The sequence below is a fragment of the Schistocerca cancellata genome, chromosome 3 (assembly GCF_023864275.1).
Source record: "Schistocerca cancellata isolate TAMUIC-IGC-003103 chromosome 3, iqSchCanc2.1, whole genome shotgun sequence".
In the NCBI taxonomy this organism is placed as follows: Eukaryota; Metazoa; Arthropoda; class Insecta; order Orthoptera; family Acrididae; genus Schistocerca; species Schistocerca cancellata.
In genome coordinates this window covers 538,294,697-538,313,698 of record NC_064628.1, presented here as the reverse complement: position 1 = coordinate 538,313,698, position 19,002 = coordinate 538,294,697, and the positions used below count along the sequence as shown (strand labels likewise).

Below are 19,002 nucleotides of genomic sequence, written 5' to 3'. Positions count from 1 at the left end.
TTTCTTGGGGAATAGCAGACCATTCTTCGCAGAGTGCTGCACTGAGGTGAGGTATCGATATAGGTCGGTGAGGCCTGGCATGACGTTGGCGTTCCAAAACATCCCAAACCTGTTCTATAGGATTCAGGTCAGGACTCTGTGCAGGCCAGTCCATTACAGGGATGTTATTGTCGTGTAACCACTCCGACACATGCTGTGGATGGTTCTCGATCATGTTGAAAGATGTAATCGTCATCCCCAAATGGGTCTTCAACTGTGGGAAGCAAGAAGGTGCTTAAAACATCAATGTAGGCCTGTGCTCTAATAGTGCCACACAAAATAACAAGTAGTGCAAGCCTCCTCCATGGAAAACACGAATACACTATAACACCACCAATACCGAATTTTACTGTTGTCACTACACACGCAGGCAGAAGACGTTCACCGGGCATTTGCCATACCCACACCATGACATTGGATCGCCACACTGTGTACCGTAATTCGTCGCTCCACACAACATTTTTCCACTGTTCAGTCATCCAATGTTTATGCTCCTCACACCAAGCGAGGCATATTTTGGCATTTACTGGTGTGATGTGTGGCTTATGAGCAGCTGCTCGACTATGAAATCCAAGTTTTCTCACCTCCCGCCTAACTGTCATAGTATTTGTGGTAGATCTCAATGAAGTTTGGAATTTGTGTGTGATGGTCTAGATAGATGTCTGTCTGCCTATTACACATTACGACCCTCTTCAACTGTCGGTGGTCGCTGTCGTTATACAGACGAGGTCGGCCTGTAAGCTATTGTGCTGAACATGTCCCTTCACGTTTCCACTTCACTGTCACAGTGGACCCAGGGATATTTAGGAGTGTGGAAATCTCACTTACAGATGCTGACGCAAGTGACACCTAATCACCTGACCGCGTTTGAAGTCCTTGAGTTCCACTACTGAGGCCACTGATATTAGGCAGTGGGTTGCAGGCACAATTCGCCTAATACGAAAAACGTATTTTTTTTTTTTTTTTTGGGGGGGGGGGGGGGGGTGTCCAGATACTTTCGATGTCATAGTGTATATAGACAGTTCATCCGTTCCAAGAATTGTGAATGTTGACAGTTTTTGACATTGATACTGGCAAGGTATTAGTCCCAGGGATTTCAGTACTTCTTTGAATGTTTTAATTTCAAGCTTGAAGTTGAATAACAAATGACAAAAGAAATATTATCTTTGTGTGATACTATTACAGATTAAGAATTTTCTGATTTTTACCTTCTACTTGTACTGTAAAACCTTACTTCTTGCCAAATTCCATGTCAATGAGAAGTACCCTATAGATCTTAATGGCTGAACTTGCGGGTATCAAATTGTGTGGCATAAATGGTCATATCTTTTGATTGCATTGACTTAGAAGCTTCAGTTTCTTACACCACCAAGGCACAGGTAGATCTCAGTATATGACAAAAATGCCAATGTAGAACATCTACCCATTCATGAGAAAAAGAGTTTTTAACAGTCAGACAGATAGATGGACAGATGTATGAATGGACAACAAAGTGATGTTATAAAGAGTTCCATTTTTACCGATGAGGTATGGAACCCTAAAATTCACATGAATGTAGATCTGGAGAACAAGGAAGACAGTCAATGTCTTATCATGAAAAACACTTTTTAGTGCTGTCATAGAAGAATTTTTGGAGTGTCGTTTTCCATTGTCCTGCATGAAATAAATGTAGGTCTTTCCTATAGATGATGGTTTTCTAAAATAAGGATGCAGTGTATCATTCACATACCAAAAGAACTATTGTTTCATGGAAAAAGACTGGTCCAGTGATTCATCTAGCACTAATTGCATACCACACTCCTGTTTGCACACAACATAGAGGCTGTTGATGTAATTTATGTACCCTGACAAATGAAGGTAAGCTTCATTAGAGAAAAGAGCATTTCAGTATCAACTTCTTCATGATGCAGATACTGTAACAGCCAGCTGCAGTAATGATGTTGAGCAACAGTATCTGAGTCAGATAGTCGATGCACTATCATTATTCTGTATGGTTTCAGTTAGAGTTAGTGCACAGCTCTGTGACAAGTCTGAATTGCTAAACAATTTTTACCCTCTATAGCTCCCTCTAGTACCAGGTAAGTTATTCACTGATGTCTTAACACATATCCTATCATATTGTCCCTCCTTCTTATCAGTCAGTAAATATTCCTTTCCTTGCCAATTCTGCAGAGAACCTCCTCATGTCTTACCTTATCAGTCCATCCAATTTTCAACATTATGCTGTTGCACCATATATCAAATGCATCAATTCTCTACTATTCCAGTTTTTCCACGTACATTCTCAGAATTTTCTTCCTCAAATTGAGGCCCATGTTTAATACAAATAGACTTCACTTGGTCAGGAATCCTCTTCTTACCAGTGCTAGTCTGCTGTTTATGTCTTCCTTGCTCCAACCATCATGGGTTATTTTGCTGCCTAGGTTGCATAATTCGTTAACTTCATCTTCTTCGTGATCACCAATTCTGGACAGAGTGAGGTGGCACCTGTGTCCAGCCATCCTGACTTGGGTTTTCCATGGTTTCCCTAAATTACTTCAGGCAAATGAGAGGATGGTTCCTTTGAAAGGGCACAGCCGACTTCCTCCCCCCCCCCCCCCCCCTCCTTCCCTGCAACTTCCCTAACCTGATGGAGCCGATGATGTCGCTGTTTGGTACCATCCCCCAAATCGGCCAACCAACCAATTCTGATGTTAAGTCTCTCACTGTTCATATTTCTGATAATGTTCATTAATGTTCATGACTCTCATCTTTCTTTGATTTACTCTCAATCCATATTTAGTACTCATTAGACTGTTTATTCCATTTGAGAGGTCCTGTAATTCTTCTTTACTTTCACTGAGGAATCCTATTATTTATATTGTTTCCCCATGAATTTTAATCTCACTCTTGACCCTTGGTTTCATTTCCATAATTACTTCTTTGATGAATAGATTGAACAGTAGGGATGAAATACTACATTCCTGTCTTCCACCCTTTTTAATTTGAGTGCATCGTGCTTAGTCTTCCAGTCTTTTGGTTCTTGTACATTTTCCATATTACCCGTCTTTCCCTATACCTTACCCCTATTTTTCTCAGAATTTCGAACATCTTGCATCATTTTGCGTTGTCTCTCAATTGACAGATCCCATGAATGTGTCTTGTTTTTTCAGCAGTCTTACTTTCATTATCGACCACAATGTCAGAACTGTCTCTCTGGTACCTTTACCTTTCCTAAAGCCAAACTGGTTTTCATCTAACAGATCTTCAATTTTCTTTTCCATTGTTCTGTATATTATTTTTGTCAGAAATTTGGATGCATTAGCTATTTAAACTTATTGCACAATATTGCTGTTACTTGTCAGCTCTTGCTGTCTCCAGAATTGTGAGGATGATGTTTTTCCAAAAGTCTGATGGTAATTGCCAGTGTCGTAAATTCTACACACCAATGTGGATAGTCATTTTGTTGCCAGTTCCTCCAATGATTTTAGAAACTCCAGTGATATATTATCTGTGCCTTCTGCCTTATTTGATCTTAAGTCATCCAAAGCTCTTTTAAATTGTGGTTATAATAATGGCTCCCCTATCTGTTCCCTGTTGACTCCTGTTTCTTCTTCTATTATGTCATCAGAGAAGTCCTCCCCCCCTCCCCTCCTCTCATAGAGGCATTCCATGCACTCTCAACACCTATCTGCTATCTCATCTGAATTTAAAAGTGGAATTCTTATTGCTCTCTTGATGTTACTGCCACTGTTGTTAATTTCACTATAGGTTGTTTTGACTTTTCTGTACACTGAGTTAGTCCTTCCAACAGTCATTTCTATTTTGATATCTTCACATTTTTCCTGCAGCCATTTCACCTTAGCTTCCCTGAACTTCCTATTTATTTCGTTCCTAAGTGATTTGTATTTCTGTATTCTTGAATTTTCCTGAAAATTTTTGTATTTCCTTCTTTCATTGATCAACAGAAATATCTCTTCTGTTACACATGGTTTCTTTGCAATTACTTTCCTTGTACATAAGTTCTTATTTCCAGCTCCTGTGAGTATTCACTATTACTGGCTGAAATTTGTTGCAGAAATCAATTAGCCTTTTTCATTTTTCATTCCTACTACCAAGCCCACATTCTTCCACAGTCCTTTCTTCTCCTTCTTCCACTTAAACCGCATTCCAGTACTCCATGGATAATAGATTTTCTTCTCCCTTTACATGCTACATTCTTCATTTAACATCCTCATATAATTTCTCTGACTCTTCATCTTCTACTTGCAATGTCAGAATGTACACCTGAACTATTTTTGTTGGCATTGATTTGCTGTTGATTCTGATGATGACAACCCTATCACTGAACTGTTCACAGTAATTCACTCTTTGCTCTATGTTCCTATTCATAATGAATCCTACTTCTGTTATACGTTTTCTGCTGCTGTTGATATTACCCTATACTTGTCTTATCAGAAATCTTTGTCTGCTTTCCATTTCACCTCACTGAGTCCCATTATATCCAGATTGAGCCTTAGAATTCCCCTTTTCAGATTTTTGACCATTACATTTTTTCAATTACAGGCATTTGTCCACTAGATACACATTATGTGTTTTCAATGCAGTAGTCTCCATTGCCCTCCGTATGCTCATGCTGTTAATCGTTGCTGATTCTTCCACCTTTTATGGACAGTTTCCCAACCTAAGAACAACAGGATTCTCTTAAGCTCTTTCCACTCCTCTGCCCTCTTTTGCATGAGTGTTGGCAGAAAGAGAAAGACTTCTTACGACAAAAGTCTTTAGCTGCCATTGCTGGCTTTTCTTATTCAATTTAAGCAGTGGTGATGTTTAAATCTGGGACCCACCCAGGACAGTTGGGTTAATAGTCAAAGATGCTACTCCAAGGCCACAGTTGCAGCAGAGGCCTTTCATAGCTCATCTTATCAATTGCCAGTTAAACTACTGCGTTCACTAGAACTTCTTTTGTCTAACATGGAACTGATCTCTTGAAATTCATTCACAGGAAATTTTCATTTCAATGAAAGCTAACATTCCACAAAAGATTCTGTTTTGCAAAATTCAACACAAGAAACACTGACTTATTTGCTGTATATACTAGATTGAATGCAATCTCATCAAAAACTCAAAAGAAAATACCCGTACACTCAAGTTTTATTGTATGAGGACTGGACCCATTGACACATGGGCAGGGGAAGCCCCAGACTCAGTGCAGGTGTCATGTGTGAAACACTCAGAGGAAGTGCACTGAGCCGCAGATACAGGGGCAATGTCTGGCTGTGGGCTCCCCCAGGTATCATATTGGAAACATCCTTCATGTCCAAGAAATAATTGAGAATATTGGTTGCAAGTGCTACTCTTAGATGAAGAAGTTAGTGCAGGGAAGAAATTTGAAATGGAACACAGCAGCCAATCAAAATAGTGTTGTAAACTGAATAGTACATAATACCAGGAACTTTGAATTTATGGGCAAACTTTTAATCAGCCACAAAGTTTACACATAAAAAGTTAACATTTCTGTAATCACTAATTCATGGATTCCCAATTGAAGTAGTATATCTGCCACACTACGCAAGAAATCCACATCGACTGAGATTGAAATTGAAGCTGCATGCAATATTGTTTGGGCAAGACTTGGTATCTAAATAAAAAAAAAGCACTAGTGTCATATCTCAAGGAGGAACTTGAAATTTTTAACACAGGACTTGAGCATGTAGAGGAACTACGGATCAAGTTTAAAAGAATAGTTGATCATACTCAGGATAGATATTTTCCCAGTTAAAACAGTTCATAATGGGAGAGACTCTGCATGGTATACAATCACTGTAAAGAAACTCCAAAATAAAGAGATGTTACCTTAACGGCAGCGAAGGCGGAGAAGATGAGCTTCGGTACGGCGGAGCTGGCGGATGAGGCACCTTTTCTCTTTGGGTACAAAAAGAGTACTAGTAGCGACTGAACCCCAGAGGGGCGGCTACAGACAGCATCTGACTCATGGTGAATGGCTGACTTTAGGCTGGGCATCCTACTGCCTATGTGGAAAGTAACGAGAAACTACCACATTACATTCCCAAGCAGTACATGGTATGTCTCTCCATGTGAAAGATTCCGGAGTTAAAACTTCCCCTCATTCGGATCTCCGGGAGGGGAACACATTGAGAGTAGACATATTTGAAAGGAATAAAGGGACAGTGAAGGGAGGAAAGATACAGATTGGAACATGGAATGTAAGGGCACTTCTGCAAGCAGGAAAGCTAGAGAATGCAAAACAGGAGATGAAAAGGAACAGATTAGATGCCCTCGGTTTGTGTGAAATGAGAGAATGGGGAGATAGAAAGTGGAGATTGTAAACTCTTTTACTCATGGAAAATCAAGAGTGGTGAAAATGGAGTAGGAATATTGATAGGGCAAAAGTTGAAAAATAAGGTAATGAAGGTACAATATATTGATGGAAGACTGATGATGATATGACTTCACCGAAGAGTCAAGCAGTATATTGCTCCCTCCTATGTATATCTCGCGAAGAGACCATGAGGATAAAATCAGAGAGATTAGAGCCCACACAGAGGCATACCGACAATCCTTCTTTCCACGAACAATACGAGACTGGAATAGAAGGGAGAACCGATAGAGGTACTGAAGGTACCCTCCGCCACACACCGTCAGGTGGCTTGCGGAGTATGGATGTAGATGTAGATGTAGATGTAGAAGGGTAGTTCAAAAGATTTGGTATTAATACAGGTATATATGCCAACCAGCCAGCACAGAGATGTGGAACTGGAAGAATATTGTGAGAAAATACAAGAACTCATCGAGAAAGAAAATAGAAATGCCTGCATTATCATCATGGGGGACTGGAATGCAGTGGTGGGTGAAGGAAGAGATGAAGATACAGTAGGAAAATTTGGATTAGGAATAAGAAATGAGAGAGGTGAATGACTAATTAGTTTTTGTAAAGAAAATTCATTAGCAGTGGGTAACACATTATTTGAACACCACAAAAGGAGATGTTACACATGGATATCGAATTTGAATAGGGAAAGATATCAGCTGGACTACATCCTGATACAAAAAAGGTTTAGGAACTGTTTGAAGAATGCTAAAGCTTATCCAGGAGCAGATACAAATTCAGACCACAATCTAGTGATGGGAGAAATACAAGTGAAGTTGAAAAAAGTCTGGAGAGGTACAGCAAAGGAAAGACTAAACATAGAAAGACTCAAAGAGGTAGGAAAGGCATCAGATTTGGGGAACAGATTTTTGGAAAAATGGCAAAGAGGTGGTGTTGATGAAAGCATTAATGACAAGTGGATAAAAATGAGGGAAGGACTCATGGACTCTGCCAAAGAAGTACTAGGAATTAGAGTATCCCAAAGCACCAGGAAAGAATGGATAACAGAAAACATGTTGAAAAGGATGGAAGAGCACAGAAAGTGGAAAAGTGTAGAAACTGAAGAAGGCAAAAAGAGGTACAGGAAACTGAATAACGAATTAAGAAGAGAAACTGAAGAAGCAAGAGAAAAATGGATGAAACAGAAATTCAACGAAATAGAGAAAATTGAGAGAGAGGGAAAGTATGAAATGATGTATAGACTGGCTAGTGAGATAGTTTTTTAATGTAAAAGAAAGAGGAATAACATGGAAATAGAAAGAGCGGATGGTACTCTAGCAGAAGAACCACAGGAGGTTTTGAACAGATGGCAAGAATATATTGAATGTCTGTATAAGGGGGATGAAATGCAAAGTGAAATTAAGGTTGAAGAGGAGCAATATGTGCCGGAAGATGGAAAGGGATTTACCATCTTGGAAGCAGAAGTAGAAAAGGCGCTGAAGGAGATGAAGAATAGGAAGGCATGTGGAATAGATGATTTGCCAGCAGAACTGTTGAAGAGTCTGGGAAACAAGGCAAGAAAAGAAATAGTCTACCTCTGTAACAAGATATATGACAAAGGGGATTGGCCTGAGGACTCCGCTGCAACAGTTATGATACCAATAGAGAAAAAGAGAAATACTAGAAAATGTGAAGAGCACCGGACTATCAGTCTAATTTCTCATGCAGCTAAAGTCTTGCTGAGATTGTTGAACAGGAGGTTATATGGCAAGCTAGATAGAGGGATTGCAGAGGAGCAGTTTGGATTTAGAAGAGGAAAAGAAACAAGAGATGCTATTGGCCTGCTAAGAACTATAGGGGAAAGATATATGGAAAAGGGTAGAGAAATCTTGCTGTTTTTATAGATTTAGAAAAGGCTTTTGACTGAGTTAAGTGGAACAAGCTGATGGATATCTTGAAGAGGAAAGGAGTAGATTGGAAAGAGAGATGACTGATACAGAATCTATATTTACACCAGAAAGTAAGGATAAGGATTGGAAATGAAATGTCAGAAGGAAGCAGCATTGGACGAGGTATTAGACAAGGTTGTTGCCTTTCCCCACTGCTGTTTAACATATACCTCGAAGAGGTTATTGTGAAAAGTTTAGATGGAAAAAGAGAAATATGTATTGGTGGAAAGAGAATAGAATGTATAAGATTTGCAGATGACATGGTATTAGTGGCAGAAAGTGAGCAGACAGTGAATAACATGCTCAAAGATCTGAATGAAGCTTGTGTGGAATATGGGATGCAAATAAACACAGCAAAAACAAAGAGTATGGTCATCAGAACAAGATGCAGACTGTCCAATATTAAAATAGGACAATCTACCATTAGCCAAGTAAGTCAATTTAAATATCTCAGAAGCACAATAACTGAAGACTTGAGATGTCACCAGGAGGTGAAAACCCGAATTGCCATAGCGAAAGAGGCATTAAACAGAAAGAGGAGACTCTTATGTGGGAAATTAGATAAAGGACTAAGAAAAAGGCTTGGCAAATGTTTTGTCTGGAGTGTGGCACTATATGGGGCAGAAACATGGACACTGAGACGAGAGGATGAAAAAAGGTTAGAAGCATTTGAGATGTGGATGTGGAGGAGAATGGAGAGAATAGGCTGGATGGAAAGAGTGAGTAATGAAAGAGTATTGGAAAGGGTTGGTGAGAGAAGATGTCTGCTGAAGGTTGTAAGAGAAAGGAAAAAGAACTGATTGGGACATTCTTTGAGAAGGGAGTGCTTGCTAGTAGATGCTTTTGAAGGATTGGTTTGTGGGAGAATGAGAGGAAGAAGGAGATACAAGGTGATAGACAACATAAAGGGAAGAGGAAATTATGCAGACCTGAAGAGGATGGCAGAATACTGGACAGCCTGGAGAACTACCATGTGAAAACCTACCTTTAGGCAGAACACTGATGATGACCTTATAATAGATGTAAAACAAAATGTAGGGCTATAGATAGAGAGATGATGAATAAAATGCATCAAGAGAGCAATATGTAAAGACTGTTACTGACACCAACACAGTCACTTGTGGTTGAGACAGTTACTGAAACTGAGGGTAGCAAACCACAAATAGTACTGCTTAAGCCCATTTTCAGATGTTTCTTTGCAAAGAAAAACCCAGGAGAGTAACCCCGGTTTAATTCTTGTAACACTGAAAAGATTAATGAAATAAATGCTAGTGTCAGTGGCATTGAGAAATAGCTGAAATCATTAAAATTGAATGAAGCTCAAGGCCCAAATAGACTCCTATCAGATTCTATACTGAATCTGTGGCTGAGTTAGCCCCTCTATTAAATATTATCTAGAATAGATCCCTTGGACAATAAACTGTGCCCAGCAGTTGGAAGAAAGCGCAGGTCACACCCATTTACGAGGACAGTAGAAGTGATACACAAAATTACCATACAATATTTTTGACATCAATTTCTTGTAGAATTTTAAAACTTATTCTGAAATCAAACATAATGAGGGATCTGGGACAGAATGACCTCCTTCATGCCAACCAGCATGGATTCCAAAAATATTGATCACATGAAACCAAATTTGTACTTTTATCACAAAAGGTACTGAAGGCTTTAGATCAAAGCAGACTAGTAGATGCAGTATATCTTGATTTCCAAAAAGTGTTTTGACTCTATACTATACATACACTTATTATCAAATCTTTGATTGTATGTCGTATCAAGTACAATTTTTGACTAGATTGATGACTTTTTGGTTGGGAGGACACAACAAGTTATGTTGGATGAAGAGTCATCAACACTTGTAGAAGTAACTTTAGATGTGCAACGGTCGAGTGTGTTGGGACCCTTTCTGTTAATGTTGAATATTAATGACATTGTGGAAAATATTAGTAATAACCTCAGACTCCTTACAGAACAAGCAATTATCTACAATGAAGTTCTGTCTGAAAGAAGCTGCATAAATATTCTCAGACCTTGATGAGATTTCAAAGTTGTGCAAAGATTGTCAACTTGCTTTAAATGTTCAGAAATGTAAAATTGTGCACCTCACAAAACAAAACAAAAAAAGTAGTATCTTATGACTCTAATATCAGTGTGCTACAGTTGGAATCAACTAACTCTTACAAGTCCATGAGTGTTACAAATTGCAGGAATATGAAATGGAGTAAGCACAAAGACTGAGTCATGGGTGAAGCATTTGGTAGATTTTGGTTTATTGGTAGAACACTAGGAAAAGTGCAATCAATCTACAAGGAAGATTACTTACAAGTCACTCATGTGACCTATCCTAGAATATTGCTCAAGTATGTGGGACCCATACCAAATAAGACTAACAGGGGATGTTGGGCGTATACAGAGAAGGTTAGCAGACATGGTCACAGGTTTATTTGACCCATGGTAGAGTGTCGCAGGAATGATGAAGAAACTGAACTGGCAGACTCTTCAAGATATATGTAAACTATCTGAAAAGGTTTAGTTACAGTGTTTCAAGAACCAGCTTTAAAAGAGGGAAGGTACTACAGTCCCCTACATATCACACCCATGGGTATCATGAGGACAAGATTAGATTGATTACAACATGCATGGAGGCATTCAAACAATTGTTCCTACTGTGCTCCATATATGAATGGAATAGGAAAACCCTAACTAGTACAGTGGGACATACTCTCTGCCATGCACTTCATAGTGGTTTGCAGAGTATGGATGTGAATGTTAATGTAGATCTGAAATTGTTAATGAGTAGCTGGAGGTATTGTTGGGGTGTATGGAATGAGATGTGCACAGTAAGGAAGACAGTGCTCAGCAGCATGCTAGTGAAGGTGCACAAGAGGGTAGGAGAAACAGTAATTTTTTTTTATTTATTTGTTTCATTTCTGCCCATCCCCAAAGGGTATAGCACAACAGCAGAATGTGACTGATCAGCCATTTAGTTTTTAGGCTGCAGTATAATATGAAACAAACATTGAAAGTGAAACACACAAATAGTATTATTAAAACTTATGATTGTGTAGCTCAGATGTCATGCTGTAAATGAAGATGTTGGTACCTGTTCAGATTGAATAGGTGGTAATGTTTGAAGGCTCTGAGCAAGTAGATGAATGGGATACGATCGTTAGAGGTGAACTATGGATTGAAGAATGGAATTCATCAGGAGATAATTCAGAGCATTAGGGTAGTTGAATGGGATCTGACTGTTTGTGATGGACATTGTGTGCAGTAAGATTGGGAATGCTGCACCTAGTAGTATAGGAATGAAATTACAGGAGTATGTAGGTGGGGTAAAGTGATTTGTGGAATATCTGATAGATTCATTCAGATGAAATTTCAAATGGGTATCTGTATTGAATTGTTGAAGAATAATGTGCCTCTGAGGGATGCTTATTTTGGATGACAGTTGCAACATAGATACACAGGGAGTTGTCTGGAAGAAGAAGTGTCATGACAGGGTAGATGGAGAGAGTCATATTGTGGTCACCTTACTTGTTTGAGTAAATTAGGTGAAGTACGTTAGAGGTATTAAATTGAAGGTGGGAACATTGTTTTAGAAGGTGATTAGCTTTTCAATGTTGACAGTTGGCAAGGTTTTTACATTTGTGGTTTATGGTGCCATTGTATGTAAGATGTTCTTAGCCAGAAATTGATACAGCATATACTGTACCTGTGTCTTACATATTTGAGATTTCTGTACACAGTGCATTAATGCATTTGAAGATACTTATTTGAAACAGATCAACAGAGGAAAGTTAGAACACCTCTATTCTGCCTCCTATGACAAACTGCAATAAAGATATTACAGTCAGAAGGTTATAATGTTTTAAACTGAATTCAGTCCACTTTGTAGTCATTAGTACGCTATCTTCTGAAGCTATGCAGCAAAAATGAAATGTATTGCCTTCAGAAACATTGTATTATGCAACAGCAATAAATGATAAAACTTTGACAACTTAGTACTCAATACATTCACTCTTTAATGATAATCTGTTTCAAATGAAGTGTAAAATAGTGTCACTACACACAAATTCAAAATAGTTTCAAACTACTGTACATCTTTACCTGTGAATTCAAGTAGTGATATGTGTTCTAGTGAAAGTGTTTTGGAAATTTCTCGCAGTTAAAAGGCAGTGAACTGAGCATAAGTGAAAATACACACTTGTGTGTTTCCTGAGTATCTGAATTGTTTTTATTACAATTATTTAGAAAAAATTTTCTGTCAAAATAAGGTTCTGTTCCTTGGTTGGTATCCATGCACTTGAAAAAACATAGTATGCATTATAACTGAAAAAAACCACAGCTTTTCATGACATGTAAGTGGATGTTTCTTGGTTATGCTATTGATAAATATGTGATATTTAATAGTCAGTGTATCTTAAAAAGGTTTTCCTTTGTGCTTGTATCTTAGAACATGATGGGTTAGGTTTATATAAAGAAACATGTATGCTGCTTTCAAAGTACTGCTAGAAACAGATTAGTGTGATATTTCTGAAAGGCCTGGCATCTTTTGAAAAGGTAGGAAGTGGGATGATGCCACGTACTTTGCCCTCACTTCCTTTCTCCATGCAGCTCATGGATCTCCTCTTTTCTTTCTTACTTCCCTCAGTACAATTTTTAGGTTGTGTGCACTCCCTCAGTTATAGTTCTTAGGTTGTTTCCAGACAATGCTGTCATTTTTTGTCTAGTAAAGTCATCAGAAGATCAAAACCAATTGCAAAATGATTTAGAAAAAATATCTGTATGGTGCAAAAATTGGCAATTGACCCTAAATAATGAAAGTGTAAGGTCAGCCACATGAATGGTAAAAGGAATCCATTAAACTTCAGTTATGCCATAAATTAGTCAAATCTAGGCCATAAAGTCAATGTAGTATCTAGGAATTACAATTATGAAGAACTTAAATTGGAGAGAACTCATAGAAAATGTGGGCAAATGAAAGAATGTGTTTTATTGGTAGAACACTTGGGAAATGTAACAGATCTACTAAAGGGACTGCCTAAACTATGCTTGTCCAATCCTCTTTTGGAATACTGCTGTGTGGTCTGGGTCCTTACCAAATGGGATTAACAGAGTACATTGAAGAAGTTCAGAGAAGAGCAGCACATTTTGTATTATCACAAAATAGGGGAAAGAGTGCCATTGACATGATACAGGGTTTGGGGTGGACATTGTTAAAACAAAGGTGTATTTTGTAGTGGCAGAATCTTCTCACAAAATTTCAATCACCACCTTTCTTCTCTGAGTGTGAAAATATTTTGTTGATGCTGATCTACATAGGGAAAAAGGATCACAATAATAAAATAAGGGAAATCAAAGCTTGCACGGAAAGGTAAAGGTGTTCATTTTTTCTGCGTGATGTTTGAGACTGGAGTAGTAGAGAATTATTGTGAAGATGAAGAATCCTCTGCCAGGCACTTAAGTGTGATTTGCAGAGTATCCATGTAGATGTAGACATTAACATTCTTGTACACTGAAGCCATGAAAATTTTATTTAGTTGTGATTGCTGTGTTAGAAGCTTCATATTCTGACATAAGTTAAAGACAGTTCATTTTCTTTCAAATGAATTTGAAATTTGTGTGTTTGATTTCCCTTGATCCATAAGAATGCGTAGTGTAAGTAAGTAAATTATTGAAGTTCCCCATATATAATGTGTTTGTATGAAGTAGGAGCTTAAATTTTTTGTTATTTTTCTGTTGTCTTACTTACACAATAACAGACATCAGCTATACCAATTAAGAGAGCTCTTACAGCAACTTCTATCTTCAACAGTTTGAGTTTTTATGTTGCTGAGAAAAAGAAGATAGATAGCAGAACTGACTATGTCACTTTTGCATTGTTTCTGTAGTTCAAAAATCTGCTGCAGCAACAGAAGGAGCACTTGTTGTGTGCTAAGTCTGTCAGTTGAGGCAGAATAGTGGTGTTCTAACTTTCATCTGTTCATCTGTTATGGAATCCAACATAATGTTTATAAGGAGTTTTTGTTATGGCGTCATTTGTTTAGATTTAGGTGTAAAACAAGAAATTGCTAATTCTTTGTCTAAGTTTGAAATAAAGACCATATTTTGCAAAGGGGTAACGTGGTTCCATGTTTTGCAGTAACTTTGGCCCAAACAATTTTAGGCTGAAGTTTTGTTTATTTTGTTATCTAACAGGACTTATATTAAAATTTCGTACTCTTTTAAACAAAATTCTTTCACACCATGCTAACAGGTGTTTTCCATGTTACTAAATGAACTGATGAAGGACATAAAAAGGGCCATGGTCTAAAACTTATGTTCAATTTCAAAAACTGTTGAATTCTCTCATTAAACACACAAAATCTTCTTGACTGCTTGCAAGTGAGCAAAAATGAAGATGATGTGGTAAAAGAGGCAGTCTTAGAATAGCTTGAGAAGGAAAGATGGGGATATTTAACATACTCATCTGAAGCTAAGTAGCTGTATTACTGGGAGGACATTGTGCAAAGTAAACCAAAACAAAAAATCTTCCTGAACTGAATAATTTTGTGTAATTACTTTAGATAATATTAAGTTGTGTTATGCTTGTGCAGTGACTGACCTAATAAAAATAAACTAATTAGTAATTTCCTTGTTCACTTTAGTTCTTTAAATTTTAATTATTTACCTCAGTTTTTGGAAGTAAGTTATTCATTGAACTTTAGTAATGATCTGTTAAACATATGATCACCTTTAATTGGTTTAACATGGGATCAGTGGATTTTTAGCTCACTGTGAGGAGATTTGAATATGTGGGACAAAGTCACTGCAAGTAAAGGTAACATTACCTAAATTTCTGAATAATCATTGTGGTATAAGCAGTTTCTAAAATATGATAGAACCACATTGATTCAATCACACATGAGGTGTAGGTCATCATCATCATCATCATCATCATCATCACCATCATCATCATTATTTATTGCACTTAAACTGGCCATTTAGGCACTTGGCAGGAGACAAAAATATACAAATACATAAACATAAAACATAACAAAATGATCAACACAGCCAATCCATGCATCCTGACTAAATAGAATTGTAACATCACAGAAATTGATTACATATGTTTGCCCATTTACTTCTATTTTGGGCATCCTCAATTCTGGCTGTTGGATCTGTTTCTTCCAGGGTTACTAAAGTTCTGTTCTTCCAGCTCATTCATAATTGACCTCTTGGACACCTGCCATTCGGCTGATGTGCTAACTAATACATGAGGTATAGAGCTAAAAAAATATTACACTGCAGTTTTGCACCCTGTCAACTAATCAGAGCCCCCACATAAAGACGATGGAAAAGTTCACCAGCGTTACCCCAGCTGATGGTAGCTGAAAGAACAATTTGCTGCAATGGTGCCTTGTGTAATTGAAAGATAAGTAATGAAAAAAGTAGTAACTGTCATAAAATAATGACTACCTGCTGTTGTATTGTCCATTTCAGGTGACTACAGGGACCTACGGTTACCTCCTTCCTCTTTCCAACGAGCAGTCGATCTCCTGCGCCACAACACTGAGTTCACCCTAGCAGCATCTCTGCGTCAGGAGGAAGCTAATTCAGGAACTATTATTGCCTTTTCACATGGTTTTAACAGGTTTGATAATTTTGAAATAATGGTTTGATTTCTGTTAATGCATAACCTGGCAAAGAAGTGAATGGAGGAGTTATTAAGTATTCCATGTATAATTTACAATAGAATGAATGTTTTTATAATAATTTGATTGTGAAATAAATATCTTATTATATTTGTTAGCCACTGTTAATAGTTGTTATCAAGTGCTCTGCATTGCTGAGTTACACTATCATGACCATTGACTAATTACAGAGCATGAGCTATGTGCCACACAGACAGAAGATTGATGAGCAGGAAGTGACTGCTAGGTGCCACAGATTTCTAGACTCATGTTGCTTGTGTTGTATTTCATAGCTCCTGAAGATGCATGCTGGAGGAACCATACAGCAAACATGAAGATTCTCCTGACACTTGTTTGAGATGAGTGTAGGAAATGTGGTGGCAACAGTCATAGTTAGAAATTTTTAGCTATGCGAGCCGATTCATTCTCTTAATGCAAATCCATTTGATTGCATAACATATGAAAGGATGAAATTGTATCCATACTGTTTGGAAATGCCATCCACATGGGTGAATAATCCTAGAGAACATCATAGGAGTATTTCCAAGACTATAAAGCTGCCTCTGCTCACAGTTGGTCTTTGACTTTTCATAAGCTGTTTTTCATCATCTATTATCAGATATGGAGTTATTTCTTAGCAATCAACAGAGATCTAATTTTAGCTCTGCTGTGCAGATTGAAACTGTTTTTGGTAGTAAATTTCCTAAAGCAGAAAATCGTTTGTTTCACAGTCATAAAGCCAGTAGAGTGTACTCTCATATTATTTTTCGCATACAATTTTTAACTGGCAGAGAGATGCTACACTAATTGGTCAGACAAAAAAATCTGCTTGCCAAGTGGCAGCAGAACACACTCATAAAAGAATGTTATTATTAGGCAAGCTTTTGGAGCCAGTGGATCCTTCTTCAGGCAGAAGGGTTGAAGTGAAAGGAATAGGGGTGAAAGAAAATGACTGGAGAGGTCTAGGGAAGGACAGATTTTGGGAAAGTCACCCAGAACTGCAGGTCAGGGAAGACTTACCACACAGGATGAGAAGGAAAGGAAGTCTCTCCTGATCCACAGTTCTGGGTGACTTTCCCAAAATCTATCCCTGTTCTATACCTCTCCAGTCCTTTTCTTTCAAGCCTGTTCCTTCCCCTTCAACCCTTCTGCCTGAAGAAGGAGCCACTGGCTATGATAGCTTGCCTAATAATAACCTTCTTTATGAGTGTGTTCTGCCACTGCTTGGTTAGCAGACTCTTTTATCTTTCCAATTAAATTATTTTGTCAAAAATTGATTGTTTTCATTGTTATATTCGAGATGCTACATTGTAGCATTTCTCACATAGTTTCATAGTTTGTGTTTGTATGACAATGACACATGGTGCTATGTATTTCACACATAGTTTATGTAAAGCTGTGTCTGCATCTTAATCTGTTGATTGATTGATTGATTGACTGACTTATTGATTTACTCAGGGAGACAAAACAACTGTGGTCTTAGTTCACTTTTGCCTACACCAAAATTGTGTTTATTGTGTTGTTTCTGTCCCTGTAATTCTAGTAAAGCCAGCTGATACCCTTAAAGAACAGTAGGAGATCTTTTACTAGTTCGATGTTAGACATAGTTTCTTCTGGAGCTACTGACTTGAATATTTTGTGTCTTTTAGGCTCAAACACTTTGCACTGGAAGAGCAAATGTGGGGCAGTTTATCCCCCTCACTGTGTGACTTGCACTTAGGAACTTCTTTTTCTGTACCCATTGTGTGCAAGTGTTTTTTTTAAGTTTCCATGGTTGGTCATCAGTCCTGTTACAAGCTTAATCTGTTTTCTGTTCAAAACCAGGATTACAGAACTTCTCTTCAAACATGGTTTCATCACCATTACCTTGCCACGTTTCTGCTTTTGGATCTTAGTCCAACATTCTGCATGCTGTCTCCTAATCCAACTATGTACCTTTGTCCCTAACATCACTTTAGTGATGGTTACAAATGGTTCCAGTCCCACAAATGGAATCATCACACCTGACCTGGCTAGTTTATCAGATTGTTCATTCCCAGTAATTCCTGAGTGGACAGGGACCCCCTAGCCTCACGAGGGTTTTGTGGAATTCTGCAATAATCTTTAATCTTGTTGCAGAAGCTGACAGAGATTTCAGAGATGTTTGGCTATCTTAATGAATACAGATGCCACAATCCTTGTACCAACTACACAGATTTCTCCTTCATGCACACTCTGAAAGCAGATATTTCTTCCTGGAATACTGTGGCTAGTTTTTGTAGAGAAACTGCTCTCTGTAGTCTCAGTTGGGCCCTGTATAACCTGGCCCCAACATGTTCATCTGTTTTTGATCCACCAGGAAACCAGACCATCTCCTGAGCAGTATTGAGGTTCATTCTTCCACTGCTTCTTACTTCTAATTATTGCCTTGGAAGGTTTATTGAAGCAGCTGTAAGTTGTTGTATAGTTACCCAGCATCACTATACTGATATGGGATTTTGGATTTTCTAAAGTTTTCCACTTATTTCTAGTTTTTAACCTTTGTGTCCATGCTGCTGTCTCCGTTGTTACTAAGAGGTGTAATGGCGGCATGTGCAGCATGGTCTCTGTCCCAGCGATGGGTGTGCTGCTAATTTTGCCTTTAATAGATAAGCAGGCAATCTTAGCACCTCGCCAGGCTCCTTAGCAGCCACCTTTTCTTGTGCTCTATGCCACCACACTGTAGCCCCATACATTATCGTAGGTCTTATTGTAGTGGTGTGTATCCAGTACATCCTCCTGTGGCTTGGAGCCCAGTTTATATCACAGATCTATCTAGTGCTCATAGAGCACCTTTCACCTTTGAACATATATTCTTTATGTGTGGGGTCAAAGATACTTTTGCATCCTGGATTATCCATAGATACTTTACTGCTGCTTCTACTGATAGAGTTTTGTCAGAAAGCTTCAGATTCCAGTACCTGACCTGGATATGCTTTCTTGTGACTGGTACTACAACAGTTTTTTTGGGACTGACCCTTAGATCCTGTCTCCTGCACCAGTTTTGCAT

The 19,002-nt window shown here is 38.2% G+C and overlaps 1 protein-coding gene across 1 annotated transcript in view; it reads left to right on the top strand.

Moving 5' to 3' along the window:
- LOC126175368 (protein kinase C-binding protein NELL1-like) overlaps positions 1–19,002 on the top strand; it is a 931,698-nt gene that overhangs the window by 588,182 nt on the left and 324,514 nt on the right. Inside the window, exon 3 of the mRNA XM_049922135.1 lies at positions 15,784–15,934. Coding sequence (XP_049778092.1) covers positions 15,784–15,934 — 151 coding nt within the window. The remainder of the gene's footprint in view (positions 1–15,783; positions 15,935–19,002) is intronic.